General features: G+C 40.3%; 1 protein-coding gene across 3 annotated transcripts in view; it reads right to left on the bottom strand.

Moving 5' to 3' along the window:
* The window catches only part of cep112 (centrosomal protein 112), a 138,281-nt gene that overhangs the window by 81,855 nt on the left and 44,592 nt on the right, over positions 1-11,834 (bottom strand). For all 3 annotated transcript variants that reach the window (XM_015048268.1, XM_015048283.1, XM_015048274.1), the window contains 6 exons: positions 11,260-11,403; positions 7,050-7,204; positions 6,230-6,359; positions 6,054-6,146; positions 5,863-5,922; positions 4,636-4,715 (listed from right to left, as the gene is read on the bottom strand). In XM_015048268.1, coding sequence (XP_014903754.1) covers positions 4,636-4,715; positions 5,863-5,922; positions 6,054-6,146; positions 6,230-6,359; positions 7,050-7,204; positions 11,260-11,403 — 662 coding nt within the window. The remainder of the gene's footprint in view (positions 1-4,635; positions 4,716-5,862; positions 5,923-6,053; positions 6,147-6,229; positions 6,360-7,049; positions 7,205-11,259; positions 11,404-11,834) is intronic.

The raw sequence follows: 11,834 nt of genomic DNA, 5'->3' as shown, positions 1-11,834 counted from the left end.
AAAGAGCGCACCAAAAAGAGAAACACACACACACACACACACACACACACACACACACACACACACACACACACACACACACACACAATCACACACACACACACACACACACAATCACAGGTGCATGATAAGTTTGCAAGTGGAATATATATATATATATATATACACATATATATAAGAAGGGAAGATGAACTTCCTGCTGAACTGACAGTTGTTCACACCACTCACCAGGAGGGAAGTGAAAAAGGACCAGGCTAAAGCACCTTCTTGCTCGCAGATAGCTGAATCCCAGCCTATTAAAGGAAAGTTGATTGGAAGGAAAAAGGGTGCACAACCACTTTATGGAGATGCTGATGTTTTCCAGCAGGGCTTGGCACCTTACCTTCCACACTTCCACACCAAGCATCAGTACCTGGTTTAATGGTATGGCTGAACTTGACTGAATTTGCTTTAAGCGCAAAGAGAATCTACTGGTTATATTCATCAGAACCAACTATGCAAACAAGCTGAAAGCTGCTATTAAAACAACTTGGGATTTCCTTTAATAACTCAGCAAAGAAACAGGCTAATTTTCTCTATGCCACTCTGTAGCCATGTACAAACTTAGAAAAGTGACTGAGTGCATATGCTGTACACAAACATAGTTCTTAGTTGGTCAACATTTCTGCAATAAATGTCCTTTTGTTGGTCCCATTCGAATTTCCGGGGTTTGAGATTTACCAAGACGAAGGAATCACCAACATTAACAGAAGTAAATGCTTAAAATATACCAGTCAGTGTGTAATGACTCTATGAGCTATGAGACTTACTTTTGAATTCAATTCCTCACATAAATTCACTTTTTGATGATATTCTGGTTTACTGAGAAATTATGAACAATATGCTACCTGTTAATACATAAATAAACAAAATATTTGAGACTTTTTTTAAGGCTTACACAGTTTTGGATGAGGCCAACCTGGTGCCAAAGTGACAGAAAGGAAAACATGAAACGTGAAAACAATGGAGAATTTGTTGAAGAATGGAACTTGAATGAATGCAGCTGTTTTTTCCCCAATTTTTTTTTACCAGACAGGTGGCTTTCTGGAGTTGTGAAAACTGGGGTTTTGAGGTCATTGTTGCAAAAAGTGGCAAGCTGCTCCCCCTCTTTATGCACAACCTTCCCTCTCTCTGTGGTGCACCTCTCCATCTCTATGCTAATGCCCTGTAATGATCTAAGGCGCGCCGAGGTGAAGGAAGTGGAGAGAAACTTCTTTGTTGTTGTTGTTGCCATAGTAACAAAGACTTGGCATAAATCTGATGCAGCAGTGCCTATTTGCACTGCAAGACAAGGTGCTGTTCTCGTCATAATAATGACATATAAACATATAAAAAAAAGCAAAACAACTGTGAACTGGTTGCGTTTATGAATTCAACAGCAGCATAGATGCAAGAGAAAACACATGCCACACAGTACCTGGCAGATAGAAAGCATCTTGAGCGGCTCAATTTAATTTTACCATCCATCCTCATACTCACACACACACACACACACACACATGCACGCACAAACCCGCACAAACATGCTCACACACACCTGCGTGCAGTCTCGCTTTGACTTTGAAGTTCCTCTGGATCGCCTTTAAAGGCCTTCAGTGTTGCCAGGGCAGCAGGCAGGTAGAAGACATCAGACTGCTTAGTGTGTGTGTGTGTGTGTGTGTGTGTGTGTGCGCGTCTCTGTGGAGGCCGAGTACTTAATTAGCAAAGAGCCTGGCGGGCCGGTTGCCGTTTCTGAGTGTTTAGCTCTAAACGAGGAAATGACTGGCTCGTTACTGATGCTAACAACGGGAGTAATTTATGCACCGACCGATCTGTCTGCTGCATTAAAGCTTTTTTTTTTTCCCCTCTCTCTCTCTACTTGCCGCGTCGGCTTGACAGCAACAGGCAAACAATAGGCAGGCACAGCGACTAATGTCCTCTTGTTTTGTTCCCGCTGTATTCTCAATACAACAGCGCTAAAAAGCGATTTGTTAGACAGTGACGGAAACCCACGAAAACGGTGAAACTGGGTATGCCTTAAACCGACAGGTAATTTCATCACAAACAATAAGAAAGCGCTCAATTCATTAGGACATCGCAACTAAAACCTTCCTACGGAGGATGACGGTACGATGGAGCGGAGGCTGCACCGTGGGTTGAGCTGCTGTTGTGTTCAATTGTGCAGAACATATTCTGAGTTTGGCAGGGGAACTGTAATCTGCTGCTGACAGAGGTACATGGATCTGAAGGGGTGAGGAGGATGTTCTGATTGGCTGGGAAGTTTAGTATTTAGGCAAAGGGTTCATACAGTGCTAACAAAAGTATTAACACCCCTTTGAACTTGATTGACTATAGCCCAGTTGTTAAGTTGAAATACATTTTTCATGCATTTCAAAAGTGTGGAGTCCCTTTGAAATTGATATCCCTCAAAAGTGTAAATGAACAGACTCCTTTGAAAAGTCAGCTAAATAAGAACAAATAATTCAATATTGGTGTAAATCCTGCTGTTCTGAGGAGGTTTGGGAGAGAACATTAATGAACAAACAGGTAAGAGTATACTACAAAGAAGAATGGACAAATATTTCATGTGGAAAGCTATCTGAGAGAGTCTCCTAAGAAAATGCTGCAATATTTCCTAAAAATAAGAGGTTATATAAAGCTTTAGTTGAAAGCAGGTTCAATAAAAATGTATATCTTAGTAAAAAAGTTTGAAAAGTGGGTAATAATTTCCTGCACTTAATAATTATGTGAGAATTCTTCTGATGATTTGTCACACAAAAATCCCAATATCCTCTACTTTAAAAGTCACACAATGTGAGAAAATCCAAATGGGGTATGAATAGATTTGCAAAAGATGTTAAATGAAGCTCCGTAAAACAGGGGGCTTCATAAAACTGTAGGAGGGATTTAGGTAAAGGTAAATTCATTTATATGGCACATTTTCAGCAACAAGGCAATACAAAGTGCTTTACAGGAATTAAAAGGAAATACAAACAAAATAACAAACCGAGGTCATGGTATTTAAACTGTTTATTGTTGAACAAAACTCATCGTAAATGGCCTTGAATCAACTAAAAGGAAAAAGGGAGATTTTATGTGTATATTAACAAGCCTCGCTGCTCTGATATAGACTCTACGTCATGCACTCCAATGGCATTTTTAAGAGTAATAACACTTCAGAGAAGATATGACACACAGCATAAAAAAACACAACAGCATCCAAATCCCAGATATTCAGTTTGAGGTAGTAGCAAAAACTCACAGTTTTAAATGTGGTGGTTTATCGTTCAGTAAAGGTTTGAATAGAGAAAGAAAAAAAAATAGATAAGAAAAAAGAGACAGCTTTGAATCGGGTAGGATACACCCAGGACCGGTCGCTAGTCCAACACTGGGACATGTAGAACAAACAACCACACACACACACACACACACACACACGCATGCATGCACACGCACGAGGGCCGTAGCTTACCAGATTACAAGAGGAAGCTGAATTTGACTCTCTTTATATTTCTACAACTTAAAAACACAAGAAGCTGTAAATGAAACATCTCTATCATTATAACCATAAACAAGTTTGCCTTGTAGTTTTTTTCAAATGATAGCAATGCATCTAGGATTACTAGCTGGGTTTAATACAACCACTCACAAGTAAAGGTCTGATGTGAAACACTTTCAAAGCCCTCAGATGTGGCAGTTCAACTCTGTTATATAAAAAGATCAAAGGATTGGCTTGTTAAAGCCAAACTCCACCTTAAATCAAAATTCATACCCACTGTTCTCATGATCAAAGACCCAAGTCAAGAGATATAAACAACTCTCTAATAAAAGCAGAATTCAGAAAGTTAAGGCTAAAGTGTGTGATGTAACTCTGAAATAAATAGCATACTTCATGGACTTTATGTACGATTCAGAACCTGTCACCAAACTTAACATGCTTTGGTGATGTTGGATTATACTAATCTAATGGCTAAAATATCGCATTAGACACACCCACAAACACACTCACACATTTATATTAGCCAACTATTTCTAACTCATAAAATGTCTTGTAAAACTTTTTTTTTTTGTTTTTAAGCATATTTGAATGCTGCAAATGTATATTTCAAATGTTGATTGGTTTTAATTTATTTTACTGATTTTGTTTGGTTAAAGCATTTTAAACAAAAATTAGGTGGAAGGAAAACATGTGGTAGAACAAGATTCACGATCAAGTCGAAGGCCAGTATTAAAGTGACCTGGGTTTCATTAACACTAATGCAGACTGACTGCCTCTCTACCACACTGCATTGATGGATAATTGGTCCAAAAGGAACCCCTGCAAAGTACAAGTTATGCTTCTGTGATGTATATCCAATTTTTTACTGGTCTTAGTATAATTCAAAATTTCAGAGAAAGTGAATTTAGGGTTTTAATTAACTGGGGGCCAGAAAAATTTAAAAAAACCAAAAAAAAAAAAAAAAAAACAAAGATTTGAAATTAATCTTTTTTTTTCTGGTAACATTAAGATGAACCAAAATTTTGCTAAAGTTTAACCCTGACTACATTACTTCCAAACCTTATTTTATTTATTTTTTTTAATATAAGCAACAAATAACGCTTCTTTTTTTGCTGTACCTTAGTGCATCTTCTAGTTTGGCTATCTTCCTCTTGGCCTCAATTTTCTCCCTCTCAGCCTCACTGTGAACTGCCAACACCTGAAAGACAGAGAGAGAAAGTGGGACAGTGATAGAGGTTCAAGCGAGTGCAAAAGCAAGACACCATCAAACATCACTCAGGAAATCCTCTGCTGTCTATGTGACCCTCTGCATACGCTCTCGTCTCTCCTCCCTATCACCCCATCAAAAGTACCGTCTGGCTGCTCACAGCGTCTCACACTTTGGATCTATGGCAGCCATATGGGCCGTTCTAATAGCCAGATACTGAATCATGGCAGCCCACACAGCAGTCCAAAGAAGCTTAAATAAGAATCTTTACAGAAGAAACCAAAAAAAAAAGAAAAAAAAGAAAAATAAACTAATCTGTAACACTTTCCAAGTCAGAGTCCTGCAACCTGGGACAAGTTAAAGGAAAGGCAGAAGAAATGCTGTCTGATTAAAGGAAAAGAATACGAAGCAGACATCAAAAACTAAACTTCTGAGCGGCCTAATTAAATATCTCCCTGACCCCGAATAAAGAGTACAAAGGCCTGCTAAGTTTTTGCAGGTGTATCAGTCAAAGGGCCCCATGTATGCTGGCTGGTCTGCCACCAATACAAACTTTTCAGAAATGGCACTTTGAAGATGACCCAGGTGCAGCACAGACTTTAACCGAGAAGTCTGGCCTCCACTGGTCTGGTCCAGCTCAGAGTAATTAACAATGATCCACGGACTCTGCGCTTTATGGCTGCACTCTGACATTGAAGTGGGCTTCAAACGTAGAAAGCTCGGGCAATTAGGTGTGGGTCTGGGCACACTTAAGGGACAGTTTATCCCTCAGAAAATGCTGCATGTCATCTTTTGCAATGCAATCTTTAAGGCTTTGCTTCCAATTCCGAACTATTTTATACCATACTTTGAACATTACTTGTAAATATAACCTCTATGCATCTTCCTGTTTATCACAAAGCGGAGCGCATCCCTCCAGCAGAAGCCCCAGAAGAATTCAACAAACCCTGCATGTTTGTAATTGTGACTGTAGAAGTGGAATTATAGCTGATCCCTCCTTAAAAACACTTATAACTGCCTATTTTATTGGCTCAAACACCAAATATACATAAAACCTCTTGCCTGTGATCAGTATTCAAGCATTATTTTCATACGATGACACCAAAGCAGTAGAGTGCAGAGAGGAAGATGGCCCAACCTTTTTCTCACAGCAAGTCTGCAGCTCATCTTTCTCTTGCTGGAACTTCATCTCTTGATCCTGAAGGGAAGGCAAGTTTTAAATAACATGGGTGCAGCAGATAATCCAACATTAATGCTACACAGACAAAAGAAAAACTGTGATGTGTTTAAGTTGATATTAAGCTCCCCTTACGCCCTCGTTAAGCTTACTCTGACTTGTTGTTGTCTTCTGTACTCGCTTTCCTGAAGCTGCTGCTTGAACTGAGCCACGGTCTTCTCCAAGTCCTCTATCACCTCTGACGCCTGCAAGACATGTTCTTTGTTTTTTATGACAATGATCAGTGAGCCCTACGTTTATAGAGAGGACATGCTGCGGGAATATAAACCTTAGCGGCAGACAGAGCGTGTTCCTGATGTAGGTGGCTCATGTCTGTCTCGTGTTTGGCCAGGAGATTCATCACTTTCTCATTGTGTTGCTCACTCTGCTGTTCTTTCTCCTTCTGCAGCATCATCATCCTGCACACATTCAAAAGCTTGGTTAAAACAACCTTGGCGAGTTATTTTCTGAAATGTCAAATCTGCTCCTTTTCAAAGAGTGAAACTAAACAGCGAGATGAGTCATTAGCAACCCACTGGATTGCATTCTCCCTGAGAAAATCTGAATATGACTGAAGAAGACTTTCAAATAGAATATTTTATTAATACTGTTCTAAAAAGCCTCTTTAAAGCCATTAGTAACTGCCGCCGCTGTGCCATGAGTTTATCCATACTGCTTTATTTTATCGTGATTTTACATGTCAGAAAAACACAAAGTTGTGCATGACTGTGAAGTGAAAGGAAAATGTTACCAGACATAAACATACAGCCAGAGCAACAATGTAATGGTCATGTGTTAGAATGTCCTAGTCCAAGTAAACGCCAAAATCCAAACGAGAGTCTGTGAAAAATCTAAAAACTGCCGCACGGATGCTCCCCAGCCAATCCGATCGAGCTTGAGAAACGTTGGAAAGAAGAACGTGCAAAAATGTCAGCCTCTCGATTCTAGATGTTTAAAACCAATAGCAGGTGGTTCTACAGGTCATGGTTATTTGCATTCACAAGTGTTTACTCAAAAGGGGCTGACTACAAATGAGATTTTCAACAATTTTACACGTCTTAAAAATCCCAATAAAATGCACAGAATTTTGGCATGATGTTGCAAAATACCGTTTGTTTGTCTCTTGCAATTCGACACCAAGGGACGCGATGTGGATCTCCAGCCGGGCCTTCTCCTGCGTCACCTTCCTGCGCAAGTCGTTGGCCTTCTCCAACTCCACCGACTGTTGCTTCACGCGCAGCTCCATCTCATGCATTATTTTTTCCTGGTCCACAAAAACATGCAAGAAAATCGAGTCAAGTCAAACAACACTTTAGCCAACAAGGGTGGCAGCATGAGATAATGTCAACAAAGACGATCAGCACGCTCCTGAAGTCGGACACAGCAATCTGAACTCTTCCATTCTAAAGACGGAACCCTGAAAAAGTGATTAATATCATGAATTAAGTTACTCATACATTAAGGGTTTGTTTCCAGTCTTGACTAGGATTTGAATAAAGTCGGTCTTACGTAGACGTTTCCAATAAAAAGAACTACTGTCCTTCAGCTTGCACGTGTGTCTCTACACGCAGGTATGTAACAGCATGGAATGCGGCCTGAGCCTGGCTGATAAAGGCGATGATGGGGCGCGGATAAGAGATGGAGCGTGCTAGCTGATCTACGCGCTGACAGGGGCCGGCGATGACAGGAGGAGGGATCGGCAGTGCCCCTCGGAGGCTGGTGACAGAGATTCTTTTCTTTGTGTCAGTGCGGAGGGGTGTTAAAAAGAGGAACAAGGAGCCTGTGTTGTGCTTTTGGCCGCGTGCTGACACTTAGCTCCCTGGCAGTAGATGAGAGGAAGGCACGTCTGCACACCGAGGCTTGACCGGGCGCACCTGGACACACTCGGCGAGAGCAAATTAAGTCCAGTAATTGGGTGTTTTAGAAGAAGAATTACTTGGTGTGAAGTGCGGGCCGTGTAAGCTGCTTCAATCGCTCCCGCTGCCTTTCACAGATTTAGTGATGCGGTCTTTGAAGTTTCAGCAGAAAAAGTCATTTATAGTGATGGACATACCCTCGCAGTTTTTGTATCAGAACTGAGGCCAACAACTGGAAGGCAGCCTGCATCAACAGTCATCTCCGGAGGTTTACCAGGCTGTGTGCATGAATGTATAATGTGGATCAAACTCCAGTGTCCAAGTAGGAGAAACAAACCAAAGGACCGCAGAGCACTGAAGAAGAACAACAGCAGGTGTGAAACTACTGCACAGAGTTGATTTCTGACGGAGGAATTAGCTGTAATTACAGACGTTCAGAATGAATTCTGCTTAAAGGAAGAGGCACAGAAAGCCTGCAGTGAATCTAGCAAAGAGAAAAGCATTGCTTTATATGGTCAGAGTCGACCAGCACAACAAGCCTGCAAAGTTTTATTCAGCTTATTATATTAGGTGCTGCATTCATACATCTAGAACCTTTTTATGTTTTACAATTTGCAGCCACAATTTACAACTTCAATTCATTTTTTGGGGGGCGTTTTGTTTGTAAAGTATAAGAAAAGTAAGTGTGGAATGTCTCTGTATGTAGGTCCCCTCAGAATGCTTTGTAGACCCATGTGTCGCTGCAGTTACAGGCTCAAGTTTTTTGGAATATGTCTCAACTCGTTTTGTACATCTACAAACTTTTTAATTTTTTAATTCTCTCTCCTCAAGGTCAGTCAGATTGAACAGAACATATCTGTAAACAATCCTTTTGACGTCTTGCCATATATGCCACATATTCTAAATTAGATTTAGGTCTGGGCTTTGACTGGGTCATTCTAAAAGCTGAATATGCTTTTGTCTAACTCACTCCGCTACAGATCTGGCTGGAGTTTTGATATGTTTTGTCCCATTAGAAGGTGAAGCTCTGCCCAAGTTTCCCTGAAGTACTCCTCACAGCATGAGCCAGGTATCACCGTGTTGCACTATGGGAATGCTGTATTCAAAATGACATGCAGTGTTTGTTTTCTGCCTATTAATTAATTTTGGTCACATTTGACCGGAGCCTCTTCTTTTATGTTTGCTGTTTCCCATATGTGAACAACTTTCCTACCAGCAGTTCACAAGGTTTTCCCACTTTGTTAGTGCATAAGCAATAGTTGTCCTCTCAACAGATTCTTGCGCTGTATAAATCTGACCTTGTGGAGCAAGAATAAAGCCAATATTGAAAGAAAGTCATAAAAAGTTCTGTGTGCAATTAGCCGCAAGGTAAGTAGGTGACACAGCAAACTTATGAAGGATGATGTTATAACCCCCCCCCCACCCCCAGAAACCTGTTGTCCTGTTTGTTTGTCCTACATGCAAAATGTTATTTGTGTGGGGAAACGAACAGAGCACATCGCCCTGCACACCCCTCAAGAATAATGTGCAAAAATATCAGTCTCTAAATGTGCTGAACAGAATATTTTATGCAGTTGGCACAAAGTATTGCTTCATTGGCGTCGCAATAGAAATGTGGCTTTTTTATTACCGGTAGTAAAACATGCTGAAAACCATACAACGTTTTCCTTCCACTTCACCATATTTCCTGATGATCTGTGACTTCAAATCCACACCGAAGGCCTGTGGTTGCAATGTGATAAAATATGAAAAACTCCAAGGAGTAAGAATAATCCCGCAAGGCGCTGTGTTTAGAAAACTGTGCATCTTGAGAGTTAGATTGATATCGGCTGCTTTGGTCATCATTAGTCATTACGTCTGAGAATCACAGCGGGTTTGAAGTTTCAACCACAAAACCGTTCCCTCTCGGAGGCATCTAAATGGTCACCAGACGCCTAATTGTCCCGGACGCTAAAATCTGCCCCTATGAGGGGCTGCGGCAAGTCAAAGTCCACTTCAATAATACCATCCTCACTATGGCTGAAGATCAAGCCGACCAGATGGCAGGAAGGCAACTAATTTTCAGTGACAAAGAGCTCTTTTTATTCTCTTGGATCTTGTCTGTCCTTAATTATTAAAAAAAGTGCCTTACCATGGGCTCCATCTAGTGTTTGATGCCTCTGAAATGTCGGCCTGTTGATAGATTAAGGCCAAAAGCGATGCATGTGCATGGCTGATATGTAAAGAAATGCCAGAATGTTGATAACATTAAACCTATATAACATGCAAAAGCGCTACAAAATGCTTTCTAACAGCAGCTCAATTAACCGTCTTCCTGTGTTGATGAGCCCTGCTAATAAAATGTGCACAATCCCATTTGACACCACTGTCTTTTTTATAACATCAAAGACCCAGCAGCTTTGGAAGGTGTGTGTGAATGTGAGTGCGCACATCTTTGAGGACGATCTTAGCACTGAGTAAGATTTAATATGGACTAAGATCAAAGACGTTTAAAGAGATGACAGACATGCAATATTGCAGTCACTCCCACCCAGATGTTAAAGGATGCCTCCTTTCATTCGAGGCTTGGAATGGAGAAGCTGGATGTTTTATTATTAGATTTGTGACTGATGTGTACATGTAGAGCTAAGCAAAGCCCGGGATTTAACTACTAATACTAAATCCTCGTCCTGTTCCAGTAGAAGTTGGGATATTTAGTCTGAGAACTATAGCTTTAAAAAACACACATTCATGATTATTGTGTCAGCTAAAAATAATGTCGATGGATTATTGTAGTCGACTTCATGATCTCTGCAGTACTAAGCTAATATAAAGAAAACACATACCTCGGTAATAGTTATTTTATTCAAGTACCTCCTTTGGAGGTTTTCTATATAATTTCAGGTGCAGCATTACCTCTGTTTAACCAAAAAAACAAACAAAAAACAAACAAAACAAAGAGCTATTTTTAATAAGAAAAGAACAAATATAACCTCCAGAAGAGCAGGAGAGATGAGCTATAGTAATTCATCTCATCTACTGGTTAAATTTAATGTAACGTTGCTGATTTAATGCCTTAGGCCATTTGAATGTGATCAAGAATACAAGAAAACACATTGCATGCATGCTCTGTGGTGAAATTCCTATGCCACTTATTGACCCGCTGTTTGCATATTGCAGCCTTCAAATTCCTGCAGGCTGATTAACAAATAAACCGACAAAGTTGGCCTGCAGTGAGAAGCTGCTTCAGAAAACTTTGCCCCCTTTATAAATTAGTCATCGTTTGAAAGTTATTTTTATATGTACTCATAGAAATTGTCTCTGTCTGATATTATTTTTATGGTCTTAAAGAGCCGAATGTGACCAAAGAGGCAAAATTAGGACACGGATGCCTCAATGCACAGCACATAGTTCTTACTTTTAAAACCTTATAATATTCTATCGTCTCATTAAACTACTTTCACAAGTCTTTAATAATACGTACAGTGGCCTGAGAACGAGTGTGGTGCTCGGACTCCATCTTAGCCAGCCTACGGTTGGTGTCGTCCAGCAGCTCCTGGATGTTTTCGGTGTGTTTCCTCTGCATTTCAAACTTCTCCTGCTCCATCTCTGCTACAGTTGCATGTAGCTGAAAAGGCAGAGAACAGCTACAGATTAGACACTGATCTATTTTATTGGCACTGAGTTTAGATCAGTTGCCCCTGCAGACATAACTTATCCAAGGGAGACAATAAGGAACCGTTTGTTCCCACCGTGGAGGGACTGCAAAGTTTCTGTGAAAGTTTCCTGAAACTGGCACCGTTTTTCCTCTAATAATGAACACATTTAATTTTATTTAATTCTGTGCCATATAGTGCCACATCACATGGGCTAATGTTCAAATTGTATAAGTATTTGCTGCAGTATTGAAAAAACAGCAAGAGAGCTCTAGGGATTATATATTTTCCGGACTATATAGCGCACCATGCTACAAGCCGCACTTACATTTTTTGGGGGGAAAAAAAAAAAAAAAAAAAAAAATTAAATTAAAAAAAAAAGCCCGACAGGGGTTAAAGGTGC

This window comes from Poecilia latipinna, unplaced genomic scaffold (genome assembly GCF_001443285.1).
Source record: "Poecilia latipinna isolate Pla-1442-1.1 unplaced genomic scaffold, P_latipinna-1.0 Scaffold42, whole genome shotgun sequence".
NCBI lineage: Eukaryota > Metazoa > Chordata > Actinopteri > Cyprinodontiformes > Poeciliidae > Poecilia > Poecilia latipinna.
Note: the sequence above shows the minus strand (reverse complement) of the source record. Positions and strands in the feature narration are given on the sequence as shown.